Source organism: Sapajus apella, unplaced genomic scaffold (assembly GCF_009761245.1).
Source record: "Sapajus apella isolate SASKATOON/1434 unplaced genomic scaffold, GSC_monkey_1.0 scaffold48, whole genome shotgun sequence".
NCBI classification, from domain to species: Eukaryota; Metazoa; Chordata; class Mammalia; order Primates; family Cebidae; genus Sapajus; species Sapajus apella.
In genome coordinates, this window is record NW_022436988.1 from 14,273,345 (window position 1) to 14,296,020 (window position 22,676).

At 47.3% G+C, this 22,676-nt stretch overlaps 2 protein-coding genes across 12 annotated transcripts in view; one reads left to right on the forward strand and one right to left on the reverse strand.

The window, feature by feature from the left end:
- Nucleotides 1-18,861, forward strand: part of WIPI1 (WD repeat domain, phosphoinositide interacting 1) — a 39,492-nt gene extending 20,631 nt beyond the window's left edge. For 2 of the 3 annotated variants that reach the window (XM_032241916.1, XM_032241914.1), the window contains 9 exons: nt 1,506-1,603; nt 2,272-2,364; nt 3,372-3,442; nt 4,407-4,514; nt 9,111-9,275; nt 10,340-10,447; nt 12,296-12,414; nt 13,323-13,423; nt 18,325-18,861. In XM_032241916.1, the coding sequence (XP_032097807.1) occupies nt 1,506-1,603; nt 2,272-2,364; nt 3,372-3,442; nt 4,407-4,514; nt 9,111-9,275; nt 10,340-10,447; nt 12,296-12,414; nt 13,323-13,423; nt 18,325-18,372 (911 nt within the window). In that variant the 3' untranslated portion in view covers nt 18,373-18,861. The remainder of the gene's footprint in view (nt 1-1,505; nt 1,604-2,271; nt 2,365-3,371; nt 3,443-4,406; nt 4,515-9,110; nt 9,276-10,339; nt 10,448-12,295; nt 12,415-13,322; nt 13,424-18,324) is intronic. The other variant, XM_032241915.1, reaches the window with a different exon arrangement.
- Nucleotides 18,595-22,676, reverse strand: part of ARSG (arylsulfatase G) — a 146,565-nt gene continuing 142,483 nt past the window's right edge. For 5 of the 9 annotated variants that reach the window (XM_032241912.1, XM_032241911.1, XM_032241910.1 and 2 more), the window contains one exon: nt 19,264-19,933. In XM_032241912.1, the coding sequence (XP_032097803.1) occupies nt 19,832-19,933 (102 nt within the window). In that variant the 3' untranslated portion in view covers nt 19,264-19,831. Of the gene's footprint in view, nt 19,934-22,676 lie in introns of all 9 variants that reach the window. The other 4 variants (XM_032241904.1, XM_032241905.1, XM_032241907.1 and 1 more) reach the window with 1 other exon arrangement.

Below are 22,676 nucleotides of genomic sequence, written 5' to 3' on the forward strand. Positions count from 1 at the left end.
CTTGTAACAGACGTCAGTCACCTTTTCTTATTTAGAAAGATGTCTCTGTTATGTGATCTCAAAGTTTCTGGTAACACTGGTTTCTGTGGAATTGCTTGAATTCCCTCCTATCATGTGCACCTCTGTTCATCTAAGCCACTGTTTTGAAAATCCTTTACTTAAATGCTGTTGAGATGTCCTCCCTCCTTGAATCCCCTTACAAATAAAAACAGCTTATGTTGGTTCAATGGTTTGATGGGCTGTTTACTCTTCCAGAATATTGTTGAAGCATCTTAAATCCAAAATGTCCTCTTTATTTAGTTTGCCAGAATGTTTAGGTGCACCATCTTGACTGAAGATGGAGACCTCAAATAAATTCCTGCCTCCAGAGGTGCCCATTTCCCTTATCAAGCCAGAACATTTGGTTCAGAAACTGCTGGGTTTTTTTTTTCTTTTCTTTTTTTTTTTTTCTGAGACAGAGTCTCATTCTGTCACCCAGGCTGGAGTGCAGTGGCACTATCTTGGCTCACTGCAACCTCTGCCTCTGGGTTTAAGCAATTCTCCTGCCTCAGCCTCCTGAGCAGTTGGGACTACAGGCGCCTGCCACCACGCCCAGCTAATTTTTCCTATTTTTAGTAGAGATGGGGTTTCACTATGTTGGCCAGGCTGGTCTTGAACTCCTGACCTCAGGTGATCCACCCGCCTCGGCCTCCCAAAGTGCTGGGATTATAGGCATGAGCCACTACGTCCAGCCTCAAATTGCTCAATTTCTAAATAGGTCGTTGTCAGCTCTTCTTCTCCAACTTGAAATTACTGGACAACAGTATATAATCATCTGAAGAAAGACCAACATATACTAACCTTTCACAATAGGAAGATTTATTTCAGTTTTGAGTAAATTGTCTTGTAGCCCTAGAGGGTAATGGAATTGGAAGAGAAGTAGTCGCTGGGGTAAAATGTAATGATAAGCATTATATATATATATATATATATGTATTTTTTTTTATTATTTTTGGGACGGAATCTCACTCTGTAGCCCAGCCTGGAGTGCAGTGGTACAATCTCAACTCGCTACAACCTCCGCCTCCTGGGTTCAAGCTATTCTCCTGCCTCAGCCTCCCAAGTAGCTGGCACTATAGGCATGCACCACCACGCCCAGCTAATTTTTGTATTTGTAGTAGAGACGGGGTTTTGCCATGTTGGCCAGGCTGGTGTGGAACTCCTGATCTCTAGTGATCCGCCCACCTCAAAGTGCTGGAATTACAGGCATGAGCCACTGCACCTGGCAAGTCTGATTGTTTCACTGTAGCAAGGACACACCCAGTGTTAAGAGGTCTCCGCCTGTGAATTTGCTTTATTGGAACCCTTTGATTAGAAGAATAATTAGCGAAAAGCAATTGTCTACAGAGCCATTCATCCCCTCGCCAGCAGGTGGCACTGTAGCTGTACTGTTTCAGATGCCCTCTCCAGCCATGCAGTGTCTCCCGTGGCCCCTGGCTTCTCATGTCCTGTTTCTTCTTTACCAGGTCTATGTGCTCTCTCTATCAACCATTCCAATTCTTACTTGGCCTATCCCGGAAGCCTGACTTCAGGCGAGATTGTGCTTTATGATGGAAACTCCCTGGTAAGTTGACAGTGACCCAGCTGAGCCAACCCGCCTGCCTTGGCTGTGTGGTCATGGAAGGAAGTAGATAAGGATGCTGGGCTGCGGAGGGCTGGAGGCAGTGGGGGTAAGCAATACTGGGGAGTTGTTCAAGGGAAGGTGATGCTATTTGCCCTTGGGGTTGCCGTCAGTCAATATCACCATAAGCCAGCGGGCTAGGCCAAGTCAGACATCTGCAGCATAATGAAAACCACTTGCCAGCAGGGGGCCAGTTGCTGACTGAATGTGTCACCCTGTCCCATGCCACAGCCTGAGGCTGTGTGCAGGTGTTTCGTATTCCCTGCCCTCTGGTCTCTGAGGCTTCCCTGAGCAGGACAGGATTGCTGAGGGAAGTTCCCTAAAAATGCGTGCAGGGCATGCCTGCAACGGCATCGCGCTGCACCGGGTGCTCAGTTCGTGGCCACCTTCCCAAGGGCAGGAAAAGGGATGTAAATGGAGTGGCCTTTGAAGCTAAATCTTGATTCACCAGAAAATGACGCACAGCTTACATGCAAGTGGCCCAGTGGACAGAGGAAAAGACAGAGGGAGCTGGAAGGGACAGAGAAAGGAGAAAAGAGGGAGGGGAGAGAGATGAAATCTATCTTTCCTCTTCTGCAGCATCAATATCCACTTTTCCTTTTCACCAACAGAAAACAGTCTGCACTATTGCTGCCCACGAGGGGACGCTGGCTGCCATCACCTTCAATGCCTCGGGTTCCAAACTAGCAAGTGCATCTGAAAAAGTGAGTCCACTCCCACCCACGCCTCTGCCTGGGGTTCACTGGATGGCTCCTGCCATGCCCAGGGATGTGGTGGAACGAGCCTGGTGACATGAAGACTGACTGGTCTCTGGGCCCACTCAGAATTTGTTTCAGAGGGAGAATTTCTGGCCTCTGCATGTGTGGTACATTCATGCATTTGTTAATTCAATAGACCAGAGCCTGTACTATGCCAGATACAAGACACTTTGCATGAAAACTCGTGGTCTTATTAAGAAATGTGTATACATATCAGCCGCAGAGACAGACAGATGCTATACCTTATAAACACAGTACAGTGCAAACCAAATGCTTTGCTTTGCTATTTAGAGAGAATGATGTTTTCTGCCTGGAATAATCACAGAAAGTGATCAAACTGAAATTCTTTTTTTTTTTTTTTTTTTTTTTTTTTTTGAGATGGAGCCTAGCTTTGTTGCCCAGGCTGGAGTGCAATGGCACAATCTCAGCTCACTGCAACCTCCACCTCCCGGGTTTAAGTGATTCTCCTGCCTCAATCTCCTGAGTAGCTGGGATGACAGGCGGACACTGCCATGTCTGGCTAATTTTTTGTATTTTAGTAGAGACGGGGTTTCACTGTGTTGTCTAGGCCGGTCTTGAACTCCTGACCTCAGGCAATCCACCTGCCTTGGCCTCCCAAAGTGCTAGGATTACAGGCATGAGCCACCGAGCCTGGGCTCAAATTGAAATTCTAAGAAACCAGAGCAATTGGGTGAACAGGCACACACACACACACACACACACACACAGAGCCTTGGGCACAGGTAGAAGGGAAAAGGGAGACAGAGGGTGCTTAAAACATTTTCCAAGAGTTGCTGATAGGTACATAAATAAAAATGCCTCTGTGCCCAATACTGTGTGCTTCCTCCTTAGAGATGGATATTCAAAACCAACACAACAAACTCCTCTGTAAAGCGACCTCTCTGTGTGAAGCCATTAATGGTTATGAAATTTCCACCTGCTTTCTTTTCCAGGGCACGGTCATCCGGGTGTTCTCCGTCCCTGATGGGCAAAAGGTCTATGAGTTCCGGAGAGGGATGAAAAGGTCCGTGTTCAATGTCAAACCCATTTTAAAGTCCCCACAGAAGTCCCACAGGGGCCGCTGGCAGCTGTCTTAGGGAGAGGACAGAGAGTGGCTCTGTGCTCTTCAGTTACCTGGAGGAGTGTAACTACTCTCCCAGGTAATTGACTTCCAGGCCTTACTTGGGGCTCAGCAAAACTGAAAGCCAGGATGCTGTTTTAACACAGTTCAGCCATGAGAGTCCCTTTCTAATGTGTGCATGGGCGGCCGGCACAGGAGAAATGAGAGAGCCAGGGAATCACAATCCAAAAATAATTTCTGGTTTCCTTCCATGAAAATAAAGGACGATGTAAAGTATGACTGTTCAGGATCTTATCAGATGTAGGTTTGCAGCCAGATCGGTGCACAGAGCAACCGGAAGATTCCAAGATGCCAGGAAGGCACAGTTCCTCTCTTCTGCTGAAGAGGCAGGGCTGTGCCTTGTTTCTTCTCACATAAATAAGACTAAGGTCTGGGCACAGTGGCTCATGCCTGTAATCCCAGCACTTTGGGAGGCTGAGGCAGGCGGATCACTTGATGTCAGGAGTTGAAGACCAGACTGGTCAACATGGTGAAACCCCGTCTCTACTAAAAATACAAAAATGAGCTGGGCGTAGTGGTGGGCACCTGTAATCCCAGCTACTTGGGAGGTTGAGGCAGGAGAATCGCTTGAACCTTGGAATCGGAGGTTGCAGCAAGTGGAGATTGCGCCATTGCACTCCAGTCTGGGCAACAGAGACTCTGTCTCAAGGAAAAAAAAAAGACTATGACCCTTTGGGAATCTTTCTGACATTAATTTCTAAACATGAGAACCACAATGTTTAAGGGATTTGGGGCTACCTAGGCTCTTCAGGATACATCAAATTTTCTTATAAAGCTGATCTCAGAACTGTAAGGCTGTAACTCTCATCTATCTTGCTCACTGACCCATGTGTTGCTGTGCTTCTAGGTATGTGACAATCAGCTCTCTCGTGTTCAGCATGGACTCACAATTCCTCTGCGCCTCCAGTAACACCGAGACAGTGCACATCTTCAAGCTGGAACAGGTCACCAACAGGCAAGTACTGCATTGGGGCGCCACAAACGGTCGTTAAACAAAAGGAGTCAGCCCTGGCTCTTCCGCCGGCATGAATGATCTCTCTTCTTTCTCAACACCCCAATGTTGCCTTTACTTGGGACTTCACCTAAGTGATGGAGTGTGTGTTAGTAAAACTCTTATGGCATATGGCACACAAGCAAAACACTGGGAGCCATCCTGGTAAGTTCATGTCCCGGCTCTGCCCCTCAGGAGCCATGAAATCCTTTGAAGATAATTTAGATCTGTGTTCTTCAGTTTCCTCATCTGCAAAACAAACGTAACAATAATATATATGTCTGAGGCTGGTTGCGAGGATTGAACGAGTCTGCAGATCTAAAGTGTTGAACATCATGCCTTGCATGTAGTAAGCACTAAGAAGTGTTAGCCAATGTAGCTGTAAATATAGCAATATATTTATTTATGGTCACTGCCAGCACTACCGCTGAGTGCTTGGGAAACACCTGCAATTTCTCAGGGCATGAGAAGCTGTCTGAAAAGTGAAAGAAAAGCCTAAAAAGTGGATAAAATCTCTAGGGAAGGAGTAAAAAGAACTTCCGGGCAAACAGTGAGCTTTGGGTTACACCTGTGCAGAATGGGGGTTGGAAAGTTCTGGAAAGGTGGAGGAGCAAGAAGGGAGCAGCCCCCAGTGTTTCATACACCATAGGGGTGGGGGACAAGGATTCTAGAGAAAGAGCACTTTGAAAATGTTGCCCCAACCTGCAGGGGAAAGGCAGGATGAGGATGGAAATCTTACTGTATTTGGAGGCTTGGTTGCTGGTACCCTTGGATGGAGTTTCAGAAGATGGAGGTGTAGAGGCCGGGCACCATATCACACTGACACATACTAACACATAACGTAACAGAGGCTGGGCACCATATCACGCTGATACCTGCTAACACATATGTAACAGACACTGGGGACCTTATCACGCTGATACATGCTAACATACGTAACAGAGGCCGAGCACCTTATCACACTGATACACAGCCATACATGACAGAGGCCAGGCACTGTATCACACTGATATATACTAACACATATGTAACAGAGGCTGGGAACCTTTATCATGCTGATACACACTGATCATATTGATATGGCATATGATATGATATGATATGGCATATGGCATATGATAAGGCTGGGCACCTTATCATGCTGATACATGCTACCATATATGTAACACAGGCCAGGCACCTATCACACTGCTGTATGCTAACACATACATGACAGAGGCTGGACACCGTATCATGCTGATACACACACCAACACCTCCATTACAGCAGCTGGGCACCATATCACACTGATACATGCTAACACATACATGACAGAAGCTGGGCACCGTATCACACTGATATACACACATACAGTTGGAGAAAGCTCTGCGTTTTTTGTATTTTGAGATGCAGTCTCTCTCTGTCGCCAAGCTGGAATGCAGTAGCGCGATCCCGGCTCACTACAACCTCCAACTCCCTGGTTCAAGTGATTCTCGTGACTCAGCCTCCCAAGTTGCTGGGACTACAGGCACATGCCATCATGCCCCACTAATTTTTGTATTTTTAGTAGAGATGGGGTTTCACCATGTTGGCCAGGATGGTCCCCATCTCCTGACCTCATAATCTGCCTACCTTGGCCTCCCAAAGTGCTGGGATTACAGGCACGAGCCACCACACCCAGCCAGAAAGCTCTATTTTTAAAGGCATGTGTGATTAGAGCAAGCCCACGCTGCCTGAGGTCACCTGAGCCATAGCACATATCACAGCCATGGGACTGATGTCTCCTCATCTCTAGGATCCTTGTCCCCACCATGGTGTATAAAACACTGGGGGCTGCTCCCTTCTTGCTCCTCCATCTTTCCAGAACTTTCCAACCCCTCTTCTGCACAGGTGTAAGCCAAAGCTCATTGTTCGCCCTGCGGTTCTTTTTACTTTTTCCCTAGATATTATATCTACTTTTTAGGCTTTTCTTTCCCGTTTCAGACAGCTTCTTAAGTCCCGATCTTTTTGGGAGCCTTAATTCATCATCTTTTGTCATGGGTTTGAGCACCGGAGGGCGGCTGAGTTGTTAAGATGCCGTTCAACCCCAAGGTTCCATGAGTGAGTGATCCCAATTGCTGCTGCAGCCTCGTCTCCACCAGGGTTTATTATCAGAGATTCATTTCCCTCTTCAGGCTCTCCTGTTTCTGTCTGTGAGCACAGGGGACCAGGAGCAGAACCTCCAAGTTGTTCTGGGTTCTCCCTTCAACCTGTCTGTGGGGCGTTCATATATCCCCAGTGGTTACAGCTCACATGAGCCTCCCATCAGCCTGTCCACGGGGTGTTCATATGTCCCCAGTGGTTACGGCTCACATGTGCCTCCCATCAGCCTGTCCACGGGGTGTTCATATGTCCCCAGTGGTTACGGCTCACGTGTGCCTCCCATCAGCCTGTCCACAGGGTGTTCATATGTCCCCAGTGGTTATGGCTCACGTGTGCCTCCCATCAGCCTGTCCACGGGGTGTTCATATGTCCCCAGTGGTTACAGCTCGCATGAACCTCCCATCAGCCTGCCCACGGGGTGTTCATATGTCCCCAGTGGTTATGGCTCGCATGAGCCTCCCATCAGCCTGCCCATGGGGTGTTCATATGTCGCCAGTGGTTACAGCTCACATGAGCCTCCCATCAGCCTGTCCATGGGGTGTTCATATGTACCCAGCAGCACGACTCACATGTGCCTACTCAGCCCTGCTTCGCTGGCCGGGGCCCTTAGCCATGTCTTCAGTACCTCGTACAGGTCCAGCCATTACTCTGAGATTTAGTCTGACTCTTTCCAGTCTCTTTTAACCAATACCAATCCATCCTACATCATCTTGCTGATTAATCTTCTCAAAATTCTTCTTTGAACATGACACCTCCTCCTCAGACACCTTTATTCCCCTTTAGCCTTGGGAGTGAAGTCCCAGCTACTCCCTGTCCCCCTGAGTCAGACCCGCTGCAGGGCCCAGCAGCCACCACCCCCAGAACCTCTTCACTCCCTCAAGCCAGAGACAACATCCCATAAAACAACACGTGCCGCGTGCCAGACTGTAGGCTCAGCCTCCTTAGTTCTCCCAGCAACCCTGTCAGGAAGGTTGTGATGAGGATTCCTGTCTCCCAAATGAGGAAACCTGGAAACGGAAATGTTAAGGACCTCCTCCATCTCTCCCCTCCTCTGTGGTCCTGGACTAGCTCCTGCTTGGACCGTCTATGCAGCACCACACATTCACCACTCACATTGTTTCTCTTTGTATACATCCCATGCTTTCTCAACGTGGAATGCAGGGTCTGGATTATATACCTCTTTGTAAACCCCAGACCGTAACACAGGCTGTGGGACAGTCAGTACAGGGATGTCTCGGGATGCTCTGGATCACAGAATCATAGCAGTGCCCCTAGCAGAGTCACTTTCAGATGAGAACATCAAGGCCCAGAGAGGCTTGTCAAAAGACCCCCTAGCCCATTGGCAGCATAGTAAAGAGTAACTCCCAGGCCGGGTGCAGTGGCTCATGCCTGTAATCCCAGAACTTTGGGAGGCTGAGGTGGGCAGATCACGAGGTCAGGCGTTCAAGACCATTCTGGCCAATGTGGTGAAACCCCGTCTCTACTGAAAATACAAAAATTAGCTGGGTGTGGTGGCACGTGCCTGTAGTCTCAGCTACTCTGGAGGCTGAGGCAGGAGAATCACTTGAATCTGGGAGGTGGAGGTTGAAGTGAGCCAAGACCGTGCCATTGCACTCCAGCCTGGGCGACAGAGCGAGACCCTGTCTCAAAAAAAAAAAAAAAAAAAAAGAATGACTCCGAAGCCCTGAGCTGCAGGGTCAGCTTCCCACCAGGACCAATCCTGCAGACAAGCAGCCTCTCAGCAGGCGCCCGCTCCTGGGAACTCACATGGCAGCCCTGGTCCTCAGTGCGTCACCCTCTGTGTGGGGCAGAGCTGGGGGAGTGTCTCTCACCAATGGAACAGTCACCCCCTCTGTCTGGCAGAGGCCTTGGGGTGAAGTTCCATGACTGCCGGCGACCTCCCATGTCCCTGTGCATGATCATTACGCAGGCTGGGACCTGGGTGACTCCAGGGCTATCTACCATCAAACACCACCCAAAATGTCTTGCCCGGAGGTTTGCTGCCCACTCAGTCTGGCTCAGGAGGCCTTCACATTGAGATCTGTCTGTTCTTCCATGAGCCCAGCTCCGTCCCAAGCTTATTTAATGGCACCGGGATATCAAGTCCATCTCACTCTCTACCCTAGTTCTCTTTTGGAAATCTCAGCATCAGACTAATCGTCAGATCCGCCTTCTTTAATAGGGGAAAGTGGTAGCATTGGGAACCTTTTAACAGCTTGACAGTGGCTCTTCTGAAGAACAAACAGGCCCCTGATGCTCTTTAGTTATTGCCAGAATAATAGGTCCTGGATTGTTCTCAGTGGGCAGAACATTATGCTAAGGCACAGTCTCTCCCTGCAGTGGTAAGAGTGCGGCTAATGGCGCTTGGGTGTGGAGTTTACTGGGTGTGAGCGGGGCCTACAGCGCAGTCCCATCATTGCCTGTGCATTGCTCCCCTAGTCGACCAGAAGAGCCTTCGACCTGGAGTGGCTACATGGGAAAGATGTTCATGGCTGCTACCAACTACCTCCCCACCCAGGTGTCAGATATGATGCATCAGGACAGGGCTTTCGCCACCGCACGCTTGAACTTCTCCGGGCAGAGGAACATCTGCACGCTCTCAACGTACGTACAACGCCACCCACTCTAAACAAGACCACGCTTTCATCAGTTTATTTTTCCTAAGCACAAAAATCCCCAAATGTGAAAAGAAAAAAAATAAAAACAAAAAAAAACTTGCCCCAGACCGGGCATGGTGGCTCACGCCTGTAATCCCAGCGCTCTGGAAGGCCGAGGCAGGCGGATCACCTGAGGTCAGGAGTCTGAGGCCAGCCTGGCCAACATGGTGAAATCCCATCTCTACTAAAATACAAAAATTAGCCAGGTGTGATGGTGTGCCCCTGCAGTCCTAGCTACTCGGGAGGCTGAGGCAGGAGAATGGCTTGAACCTAGAAGGTGGAGATTGCAGTGAGCTGAGATCGTGCCACTACACTCCAGCCTGGGTGACACAGTGAGACTGTCTCAAAAAAGAAAAAAACCACTTGCCCCAAAGGAAGGGGCAATGGAATCAAACCCCTGCTTTTCCTATCTGACTTCAATATGGATTCTCAGGGGGCAGCTAGAAGTTGGCATGGGAATTTTAACCTGGTTATAACAACACTGTCCTAAAAAACAATTCTTATTTTTATGGAATTATGTAATAAGCCTCCAGGTCTGTTTTCTAGGTTCAGACACCTAATGGGCTGACAGATGTTTTAAGAAGTTTAAAGGAGTTTACTCAAAAGTTGAACATTTTTAAAATTTCACAAAACTAACCAGCAAAGACAGTGAGCCAATCATCCATTTCCCCCGCCTCTGTCTCGGTTGGGGGCTGAGACACATCAGAGGGAGACTGCGCCCCATGTCGGGAGCTAATGTGTTTGCTAGCTACAGCTGTTCACAGGGTCGCAGCATCTACACTCGTTTGCCTCATCCACACTATGACATTCAAAGACAAGAAATAATCCTGAAAGTAGATCCCGAGGCCAGAATGCAAAGGAATAGCCAGAAGCCCAGACCCGATCAGCGGGCTAAGGGTTTGTCAAAGGCAGAATCTAGTGATAGCTAGGGTGAGGGGGACTTCGTCATTGGAAGCGAATCCGTCACCCACGTTCGTTGTCATCACAGTTTATGTTTTCCTTGGCCCCTAGGATCCAGAAGTTGCCACGGCTGCTAGTTGCATCATCTGACGGACACCTTTATATCTACAATTTGGATCCTCAGGACGGAGGAGAGTGTGTCTTAATCAAAACCCACAGGTGAAGATACTGCTTTTCAAAAGACAGCCTTTTGAGAGTTGGGTGTGTAGGGTTGTCTCTTTGCCAAGAACAACAACAAGCTTCAGTGCCCTTGCTCTGATGTGTTCCTCACTGGCAGTCTCAGTGGCAAACCTCTAGCGGGCACCTGCTCTGCCCTGGGCTCTGTGTCAGGCGCCCTTGGCCTGTGGTAATCATCTGGAAAAGTGCCACGATTAATAACACACGAGACGGCCTCCCCCTCGGCCTGTCTTCCTCATGTAGCCCCGAGCTCATAGTGGGTGTTCAGAAATATTTGCTGCCACCAGGCGTGGTGGCTCACACCAGTAATCCCAGCAGTTTAGGAAGCTAAGGCGGGCAGATGGCTTGAGTCCAGGAGTTCAAAACCAGCCTGGGCAACATGGTGAAATGCCATCTCTACCAAAAACAAATAGAAAAATTAGCCGGGTGTGGTGGCACACATATGTAGTCCTAGCTACTCGGGAGGCTAAGGTTGGAGGATCACCTGAGCCTGGAGAGGTGGAAGCTGTAGTGAGCCATGATCACACCACTGCACTCCAGCCTGGGCAACAGAGTGAGACCCTTTCTCAAAAAAAAAAAAAAAAAAAATTGTTCCCTGCATTGAATTGAAAAGTGCTCTACCAGGCACCTTGACTCATACCTGTAATCCCAATACTTTGGGAGGCCAAGGAGGGAGGATGGCTTGAGCCCAGGAGTTGGAGGCCAGCTTGAGCAACATGGTGAAACCCCATCCTTACAAAAAATATATATGTCTAAATTAGCCGGGTGTGGCTGCACATGCCTTGTAGTCCCAGCTATTCGGGAGGCAGAGGTGGGAGGATCACCTGAGCCTGGGAAGGTCGAGGCTGCCGTGAGCCAGGATCACGCTATCACACGCAGCCCGGGCAATAGAGTGAGACCCTGTTTCAAAAAAGAAAAGAAAAGAAGAAAAAAATGAAAAGTGCTCATGCCTTCTGTGAACAAGCACAGACTGAGCTCTCTTGCTGTGGCCAGGGCACAAGCTGCCACTGCCCCTCACCCGTGGTCAATCTCCTTGCTCACATGTCCTCACCTGAGTGCACTGGGAAGAGCAGAGGACCAATCTTTGTTTAATCAATATAAGAGAAGGGGGCCATTTTGAAGGTTTGTGACTGCCCCTGGTGGTTTCAGGTCACTTCAGGTCATCCTGGCCCAGCAGCATGTGGGTAGGTCCACAATTTAAACCCACAAAGTTGGTGGGCAGATCACCTGAGGTCGGGAGTTCAAGACCAGCCTGGCCAACATGGTGAAACCCTATCTCTACTAAAAATACAAAAAATTAGCCAGGTGCAGTGGTGGGGGCCTGTAGTCCCAGCTTCTCAGGAGGCTGAGGCAGGAGAATCACTTGAACCTGAGAGGTGGAGGTTGCACTGAGCCGAGATCATGCTACTACACTCCAGCCTACGTGACAGAGCCAGGCATGGTGGCTCATGCCTGTAATCCCAGCACTTTGGGAGGCTGAGGCAGACAGATCACCTGAGGTCAGGAGTTCGAGACCAGCCTCACCAGCATGGAGAAACCTTGTCTCTACTAAAAATATAAAATTAGCCAGGCATGGTGGTGCATACCTGTAATGCCAGCTACTCGGGAGGCTGAGGCAGGAAAATCACTTGAACCCGGGAGGTAGAAGTTGCAGTGAGCCAAGATTGTGCTATTACACTCCAGCCTGAGAAACAAGAGCGAAACTCAGTCTCAAATAAATAAATAAATAAATAAACAACCAACCAACCCACAGAGCTGGGCCCAAGCTTGGAAAGTATCCTAGATATATGATAATTTCTTTTTTCTTTCACCCCCTCTTGTCACAAGCAGCTTGTTTGGCTCAGGAACAACAGAAGAGAATAAAGAAAATGACCTCAGACCTTCCTTACCTCAGTCTTACGCGGCAACTGTAGCCAGACCAAGTGCATCTTCAGCCTCTACGGTGCCAGGTGGGTGGAGACGGGGCCAACAGGGGAGCGTCTCCAACAGTGACCCCGCTCTCCTTCTCCCTTCACTGTGACCTGGGGGTGGAGCGCTCTCCTTGACTTTTTCATTTCCTCACAGGTGAGGCCATGGTAATAGTTTCAGACTTGGGACCCTTAACCTGGCAAGGCATCGCACAAGGTCATCTTTCCTAACAAGTAGTGTTAACCCTTTGCCTCTTCAAAAATTCCAATGAAGCTGGGTACAGTGGCTCATGCCTGTAATCCCAGCACTTAGGGAGACTGAGGCAGGCTGATCACTTGAAATCAGGAGTTTGAGACCAGGCTGGCCAACATGGTGAAACCCCGTCTCTACTAAAAAAAAAAAAAAAGGAAAGAAAAAAGTAGCTAGGCATGTTGGAACACACCTGTAATCCCAGTACTCAGGAGGCTAAGGCAGGAGAATAGCTTGAACCAGGGAGGCGGAGATTACAGTGAGCTGAGTTCACAGTGAGCTGAGATCACACCACTGCACTCCAGCCTGGATGACAGAGTGAGACTCTGTCTCAGAAAATAAAAATAAAAACTAAACTAAAAATTCCAAAGAGCCTGTAGTCCCAGCCACTTGGGAAGCTGAGGCAGGAGGATCCTTTAAGCTCAGGAGTTCGAGACCAGCCTGGGCAACATAATGAGACCCTCCCCACCAAAAAAAGAAATTCAAAGAGGTGGGATGTTTTGGGCATCCGAAGTGGAAAAGCCAGTCAAGTTTAAAGATGGCAGGTGTGAGGATTGTGACTTGTCCTAGGCACAGTCCCTCCAGGGGAAAGACAGCCTCCCTGCTTCCTCTGCCCCTTTATATGAGTCCCCTGCCCCGCCAGGTCATGGCATAAAAACAGATCCCAGGGCTTGTTTCATGTCCCTTTCTTGGTTTCCAGGTTACTCCGAGGACGGCGGGGCGCTGCGAGGAGAAGTTATTCCTGAACATGAGTTTGCGACGGGACCAGTGTGTCTTGATGATGAGAATGAATTCCCTCCTGTGAGCATTAGGAACCCGTAACCGGGTGGTTCAGTCTGTGTGATGAGAAGGAAACGCTAGCCTCATACGAGAGGCGGAGTCCCTTTCCCTGTTTTCTAGTCTGTAACAACTAATCCTCTGCTCTAGTATTCAGAAAACCATAAGATGTTTGTTGTACTGTGTGCTTCAAATCCTGCAGACTAGGCTTTAGGTGCCAAGCTAAACCCTGACAGCAGTAGAGTCACTGAATACTAATCCAGGGACTCTTGGTGGCCTCCCTCCAGCCAGAGGCCTGGGATCACTTCCTTTGCTTCTGTAGCACTGTCTTTGCTGCCTGGTAGGTAGAAACATGTGCCTTGTGTAACACTTATTTTCCTGAGGCTCCTGTGGATGCTTTTGCAGAATGCTGCCTTCCTGGTGCTGGAGGGGATGGTTTCAGAGGGCTGGGCTGTGTGTTCAGGACTCTGAGCTGAGTTGCTGCACTCTGTGGGGGAGCTTGACCCTCACTTACCTGCAGCTCTGGCTGGGCAGACCTACGCCTCTCCAGCAGCCGCAGACACTCATTAAGAAACAACTGGCCGGGGGGCTGGGCACCCTGGTTCACACCTGTAATCCTAGCACTTTGAGAGGCCGAGGCAGGCAGATCATGAGGTCAGGAGTTCGAGAACAGCCTGGCCAATATGGAAACCCCCATCTCTACTAAAAATACAAAAATTAGCCAGGTGTGGTGGCACGTGCCTATAGCACTATGGTCCCAGCTACTTGGGAGGCTGAGGTAGAAGAATTGATTGAATCTAGGAGGTGGAGGTTGCAGTGAGCCAAGATCATGCCACTGCACTCCACCTTGGGCAACATGAGCGAAATTCTGTCAAAAAAAAAAAAAAAAAAAAGGAAAGAAAGAAAGACAACTGGCTGGGCGCAGTGGCTCATGCCTGTAATCCCAGCACTTTGGGAGGCCAAGGCTGGAGGATTGCTTGAGCCCAGGCAGGAGTTGGATACCAGCCTGGACAACATGGCAAAACCCCATCTCCACCAAGAAAAGAAAAAAAGCAAGTTAGCTGGCATGGTGGCGTGTGTTTGTAGTCCCAGCTACTCAGGAGGCTGAAATGGTAGGATCACCTGAGCCTGGGAGGCCGAGGCTATAATCGTGCCACTGCACTCCAGCTTGGGTGAGTGAGACCCTATCTCAAAAAGAAAAGAAAAGAAAAACAATTGTGTGCTCTGTGAAGGGTGGGAGGTGCAGGGCGGGAGATTACCTGAGCACCTTTAGCTGAGTTTCCCAGCAACATGCTCAGGCTGTTCTCACAGTTAGGACCTTTGGGGCTGGCTGGGTGCTGGGCGTGGCTTCTTCCAGCACCTGCAACTAAAAAGATTCTCTCCTGGGTGGCTGCCAGGGCTTCCTTAACTTCTGATTCTCCAAGATCCCATCTGAACGAACATACAGACCGCCCTTGGGAGCTTCCGTCAGAAAGCATCCCTGACAGTCAACCTGAAATCATTTCGAGATAGAAGTAGTGATTTGTTTTGTTTTGTTTTTGAGATGGAGTCTTGCTCTGTCACCCAGGCTGGAGTGCAGTGGTATGATCTCAGCTCACTGCAACCTCCACCTCCTGGGTTCAAGCGATTGCCCTGCCTCAGCCTCCAGAGTAACTGGGACTATAGGCGTGCACCACCACAACCAACTAATATTTTGTATTTTTAGTAGATTTCACCATGTTGGTCATGCTGGTCTCGAACTCCTGACCTCAAATGATCCACCTGCCTTGGCCTCCTGTAATCACAGCAGGCCTCCTGTAATCTCAGCCTGCTGGGATTACAGGCATGAGCCACCACGCCTAGCTGGAAGTAGTGTTTGGGCCAAGACGTGAAGCTTCAACTCCTACAGCCAGAGAGGAGTCGCCATTTGGGCACTGAAGCAATGCCCATGAGGCTTAGTTATGGAAATATCTCCTGATCACTGTTTTGTGTCAGTTGAGATTCCAATTGTAAAAGGATGGAATGCAGGTCTTGCTTCTTTCTCCCACAGATCTATGGAACCATCTAGTGAGCACATTTGGCTTAGGAAACAAAGCTGCCGCGGGGGCCCTCTGTGCAGGGCCAGGAGGTGTTTGTGATTTCCCACATTGGCTCTGTGGATCGTTGCTTTTACATTTCTGGCTTTCAATAGGCAGGTCATCAGAGACATGGCCGGCAAGTGAAGTTTCTATTGTAGTGGCAGAGAGCAGTTGTTCTTAAAAATACTAATTATAGGCTGGGTGCGGTGGCTCATGCCTGTAATCCCAGCACTTTGGAAGGCCAAGGCAGGATCATGAGATCAGGAGATCGAGACCATTCTGGCTGACGTGGTGAAACCCCGTCTCTACTAAAAATACAAAAAATTAGTCGGGCTTGGTGGTACGCGCCAGTAGTCCCAGCTACTCGGGAGGCTGAGACAGGAGAATCGCTTGAACCTGGGAGGCAGAGATTGCAGTGAGCCAAGATTGTGCCACTGCACTCCAGCCTGGGCAACAGAGCGAGACACCATCACAAAAAATATAATAATTATATATATATATACACATACACACACACACACACACACACACACACACACACACACGCACACTAATTATAAACTTCAAAACATCTGTTGGCATGCTTCCTAACTATTAACCAGTTGTTTTGCCTTTGGGTTCTCATGGCCCCAGCTGGCCTTAAAGGGATTTTTTCTGTACCCTCAAAAGGCAGTGGTTATTTACTTGAAGTTGAGTCTTCCAGGAACCAGGGCACTCTAGGTCAGACACTGTGGGGACAAATGTGACTATTCTATTCTGTCAGGGTTTAGAGCATCCAGACACTCACTAGGTTCCGTTTCACAAACTTTGGTAAAAGTCTGTGACTACTGTAAAAGATTATTAGATTCTTAATTGTAATCACAGCAAACCCTGCAACTTCTTATATTTACAGAATGGGGGCACTTTGGATATTGGCAGTTAGGAGGTAGTCCCTTGCCAAAGAAAACCTGTATAAAACAATAGGTACCTTGTGCAGATCATCTGTTTGGGGTAAAAAGGAAAAGGGGAGGCGCTTAATTGAAGAACTAGTGTGAAAGTTTGCCCTGAGGCCTGTGTGCCCATTTGGTGCCAGGAAGCTGGGCATAAGACAGTTGTTTCTTATCCCTTCTATGGACCAAATGAGTGAAAGCTGGTTGAAACTGCATGAGGAATTCTTATTTATACACAAGAAATACTTCCTGCCAGTGAGTGGTCACCAAAAAAGCTCCCTTAGATCCTCGTGAGTGTTGGGCAGCCACTGTGTGCAGGGCTGGGTGTCATGGCAGCCACCAACCCCAAAGCCTGCCCTCCAGCCTGCAGGTAGATGGTGATAGCAGGCAGGCTTCTCCATCTCACCACGTAAGGACCAGAGGCAGGTGTGCTCCTAGGGTGCTCTGTCAACATGGACCATCTCAGTCATGCTTGAATTGACAGAAATGTTCAATGAGGGGTACTGGAGAACTTCCTCTTTGTGTCTTTACTCTGAATTGTCATGCCACTGCCTTAAGAATGTAGGCCAGGTCAGGCACGGTGGCTCACGCCTGTAATCCCAGCACTTTGGGAGGCTGAGGCAGGCGGATCACGAGGTCAGGAGTTTGAGATCAGCCTGGCCAACATGGTGAAACTCCATCTCTACTAAAGATACAAAAAATTAGCAGGGCATGGTGGTATGCACCTGTAATCCCAGGTACTCGGGAAGCTGAGGCAGGAGAATCGTTGTCATCACTAGTGATCTTTTTAGAACATACACTGACATTTCCCTGCATAGGTTCACGCTTGCCTTCTTGGGATTTACTTTTGCTCTGAGAGCAATGAAAGAAAAGAGACCTGATCATTTCTGGTACCTTAGAAAGCTGTTACATTCAGAAGGATGAGAAGCTTTTGTTTCAGGAACAAGCCAACCTGTACAAGTCTGTGTATTTTGTGAGACTAGTCCCAATCTTGTGAGCAAGAGTAAGAAAATAAGGCCCCAGGGTATAAACTGAGTTTTTCGGGGTTTTTTTAGACAGAGTCTCACTCTGTCCCTCAGGCTGGAGTGTGTTGGCACAATCTCTGCTCACTGCAACCTCCACCTCCCAGCTTCAAGTGATTCTCCGGTCTTAGCTTCCCAAGTAGCTGGGATTGCAGGCATGCCACCATACCCAGCTAATTTTTGTATTTTTAGTAGAGACATGGTTTCACTATGTTGGCCAGGCTGATCTCAAACTCCTGACCTCAGGTGATCTGCCGACTTCAGCCTCCTAAAGTGCTGTGATTACACGCATGAGCTTGACCTTTTTTTTTTTTTTTTTTTTTTTTGAGGTGGAGTCTCACTCTGTCTCCAGCCTGGAGTACAGTGACATGATCTCAGCTCACTGCAACCTCCACCTCCCAGGTTCCAGGTTCAAGCAATTCTCCTCCCTCAGCCTCCTAAGTATCTGGGACCATAGGCTTACACTGCCATGCCTGGCTAATTTTTGTATTTTTAGTAGTAGATGGGGTTTCACCATGTTGGCCAGGATGGTCTCTATCTCTTGACCTTGTGTTCCGCCTGTCTTGGCCTCCCAAAGTGCTGGGATTACAGGCATGAGCCACCATGCCCAGCCTAAACTGACTTTTTAATAGTGATTGAGCAGTCCATGTTTACAAGTAAGATGAGCCATTAAAAAATTTATACATATAAATACACACACACATTTTTATACAGTATTTTCTAGAACTGTGTCATACTTGTCTAAACCTAAAGAAGCTGCGTGAGTGTTCTGTGGCCATGAGCGAGGTCAGACAGAAAAACTTGGCTGTGCCCAGCCTCCCCCTGCCCACCTGACATGGGCACAGACCTGTTGATAATGCACCTGCCTACCAGCCTCTTTCTGAGAAGGTAAGGCCATTCTGTTTTGATTTTGGTAGATAATCTTGTGCCGTGGAAATCAGAAGGGCAAAACGAAGCAGTCATGATGAGAAGCACACCTCAGAAATCAGGACATCCCCTATCAGGTGGTTTTGGAGAAAACAAGGAAGGTGGAAGAATGGAGTGCAATTGTGTGAGCAGAAAGGGGGGCAGGAATCCCGGTGCTACACTGCTTAAACCACAGGACGTGGTTAACTCCTCACCAAGCTTCCCGCAACCCTGGTTGCCAGTGGGCGTGGGAGACATTGTACACACGTTATGCTATTTAAAATATGTTCCAACCATAGTGTAAAGCTGATTAACCATATTGGTATATAACCAGAATTTTATATTAAAAGGGGCCTCCTTTTTAAAATATATGCCGTGTAAAAAAATGTACTTATAGGAACATATCTTTGAATTGTATTTCCTGTATATTACATACTTAGAGAGACTATTTTAGCCAGGCAAAGTCTTTATTTTGCTGTGACTGGAATAAATCATTTATTACTTGGGAGTCCCATTTTGGACACTAATAATAAAATCATGGCAATGCATTTTTGAGGTTTTTACATTTTATTTTACTTCCTCGTGGTTTTAGGGGTCAGGAAGAACTCTTTAACATCTTTTAAATGCAATAATTTCACCCTTCGGAGAGGAAGCAGATCGGGCCACAGACTTATCCATGGACTCGTCTGCTCTGAGATCTGGAAAAAGACCTAACTTTGTCTGGTCTAAATCTGTGCTCTTCAAGTCATTGTTTGCTAGAAATCTAAGATCTCAGGCTCCACTTGAGACCTACTAAGACAGAATCTGGATTCTTATAAGATCCCAGGTGATTTGTTTGCATATTAAAGATGGAAACCAGTGAGTACACTGGTTTGCGGAAGGATAAAAAAATAGAGAAGCTCTGTCCCAGATACTAATTAGAATGGATTCATGCCACAACGACCAGAGAAACAAGGAAACTGAAATGTATTGAATATCTGCTCTATGTCAGGTAACACACCAGGCATTTTCACATATGCCTTTATTTAACTCTCAAAATGAACTTGTAAGTTAGGTTAAATAATTGCCCACGTTCAAAAGCTGGAGCTGGCACCTGGGCCTGACTCCAAAGCCTGTGTGCTTCCCATTAGGGTACACTCCCTGCTCAGAGCCAGTGCAGCTCAGCTGCTCTCTCAGGCTGGCGTGGAGGAGGGACACGATACTGAAGGGATACGTAAGGTGGCACATGCAAAACTAAATTCCAAGACGAAACTAAAGTGTGTGTTTGTAAAGAGGGTAAAAATGGGAAGCAAACTGGCCTGTTGAGCTTCCAGATATTCCTCCTTATGGAATGATAATTAGTCTGTTATGTGGCTTGGCAGCGGCAGGCAATATGGTAGGGATTACAGCAGGGCGTTACTGAAGGGTCTTGAGTGTAATCTGCTTTGGAGATGTTGTCATTGGCAATGTCTTGAAGGACGTCTGCAAGAACCTTTCTGACCTCGGGCAGCACAGCCTGGTACTCCGCACCACCTCTTTCTAGAGGCACAGCTTCCGCGATATCATCTTCCAGGTTGAAAATAAGAGGAAACTTATGCTGCAGCTCAGGCCCGGTGCTCCCATCACATGCTCTGGCCCCACCTAGAGAGGGGATGACAACAAACACCTCACTAACTCTGACAGTTACCCTATATTGTAAAGATGAGAGCTGCCGGTGTGTACATTAATTCAAACGTACCAGATAACCAAATGTTCCAATGATGGCTCTCTCTGTCAAAGAAATTACCTGGAGAATCTATTTGCTCCTTCCAATGATGATCCTGTGGTCCAAAATGTTTTGTTTTCATTTCTGTTTCTGTTTTTGTTTTTTGAGCCAGGATCTGGCTCTGTTGCCCAGGCTTCAGTATAGTAGCATGATCCTAGCTCACTGCAGCCTCAACCTTTTTGAGCTCAAGCAATCCGCCCACCTCAGCCTCCCAAGTAGCTGAGGCTACAGGCATGCACCACCATGCCCAGCTTTTTTTTTTTTTTTTTTGGAGACAGCGTCCCGCTATGTTGCTCAAGCTGATCTCGAACTCCCAGCCTCAAGCAATCCTCCTGTCCCAGACTCCCAAAATGCTGGGATTATCAGCAGGAACCACTGCGCCCAAGGTAAAATGATTTGGAACTTCTCCTTGGGCTTGCCTTCAGAGCCAGTAGAATACTCATTCAAGTATCTATATTGACACAAAATCAGGATGTAATTTTTTAAACTATTTTTAACCTCTGCCCTTTAGGAGTAAATTTGATTTTTTTGAAAATCGATTTCTTGAAAACCAATTGGTGAATCAAGTGGAAAGGCAGGTAAGCAATTTCACTTTGGGTTGAAGATGACAGTCTTACATGTATTCAAATCTGGCTATGAAAGCCATCCAAAAGAGGAAGTACAAAAATGTTTGGAAAGATAGCAGCTTCCCTGGCTCTTCATGATTCCAATGACTTTTTTTTTTTTTTCTCTTTTGCCTTTGCTATACAAAAAGTAAGTTAAGGTATCTGATGGAAATAAACATAATTAAATAAACAAAGGGAATAAAGGCAAAAGATAGCCCTCAGAAACAGAAGAATTCCTAAACAGTGACCTTGCTTCTGAGCTTACCAGTAGCCAAACATTAACGAAACAAACTTATCAATTGCTCAGGAGAAGCAGAGCTTTTTCTGGCACTAAGATCGGAGAGAAATTCTTCCAGGGAGCCCTGTAGGATGGAATGCTCAATGGCATTCTTGTGAAAAATAAAACTGAGATTAGTCCTTTACTATACGATGAGATAAGGTGCCAACGTACAACTCAGTACAAGGAAATCTATAGGGGCAAAGCCATACTACCTAAGGATTCAGCCTTCTGGTCCAATCTGGCCAGAAATAAAATTTGAAATATTTAGGAGAATGAGTAGATCTCAAAGCCTTTAGACAACCTTCTATTACTAGCTTTCCTCCTGTGACTGAGAGTCCAGTTGATCAGTAGAGATTAATAGTTGTTATCTTTGCGTAGAGTTTGAAGTAGAATTTGATGATTATTCATTGCCAGGAAAGGGCAGTGACATGAGCTTTAACAAACATTTCATGCTAGGAGTACAGACTGTGTCCTATGACTGAGCGATCTGCCTAAGATCAAGGGAAAAATCTGGAAGACTCATCTAACAAAGTGTAAAACTAAGGCTTTATAAGTTGAAGGGGATTGACTACTAATTAACTGCCAGTGAAAATAAAAATCAACATCTCAGATAACAGAAATCAGAATCACTATAATGCTTCACCAACAATGTCCAGTTTACAATTTTTAAGGACAAATAAATAGGAGACTCCCAGTTTCTAGTCTGGCATGTAAGGAGGTTGACAGTCATCACTCCATTCTAACAACAAGTAAAAATCTGAACAAACTAAAAAATCAACAATTATTAGGTCTTTCAGAGAGGTGAGGTCACAGGGCAAACTACTGCCTCCAAAATCAGAGAGACAGACAGGCAAATAGAAAGAATCACAACTTACCAGAGCGGAAACCCACAAGCAGAAACCTCTGCAGGAACCAGGGCCAGGAGTAAGGAAAACCTGAACTGTAATTGACAAATTGCTGGAGGCTCAGGGTGGACAAGTGTGAGAGAGAAAAAACCCCAGTAGGACCCATTTATCAAGCCCCGCCCCCAACACAAACACACACTTTTGTGAATTTTACCTCGAGGAGCTCAACCCAGTTCTTACAGTAAATATTGGAGAAAAATCCCCTCATCCTTCCAAGAGGGGTAGGATAAAAGTAATTTTTAAATATACCAAAATGTTCTATTCTTCTTAACAGGGCTTGCCCTCAGGAGAAACTCTTTTACCAGAGCTTAAATTACTTAGGTTTTTCTCACAGCCTAACTGACCGAAGGGAAGGGAAATATCCAGCTCTAGCCACTCTAGCTGTTCCACCTAAGAGGAGGGAAGGGGAAAACTAAGAAGCACTTGTGAAGTTCACAGTCCAAAGACATAGGCTCACCAAAAGACTGAGACTTCATAATAACCGACCCAACTGAGAAGGAACCAGAAAACCAACTCTGGTAATATGATAAGCAAGGCTCTTTAACACTCCCCCAAAAATCATGCTAGCTCACCAGCAGTGATCCAAACCAAGAAAAAAAACCCGTGATTTACTTGAAAAAGAATTCAGGAGGTTAGTTATTAAGCTAATTAGGGAGGCACCAGAGAAAGGTAAAGCCCAATGCAAGAAAATCCAAAAAACAGTACAAGAAGTGAAGGGAGAAATAGTCAAGGAAATTGACAGCTTAAAGAAAAAACACTTAAAACTTCAGGAAACATTGGACATACTTATAGAAACGCATCATGCTGTGGGAAGTCTCAGCAATAGAAC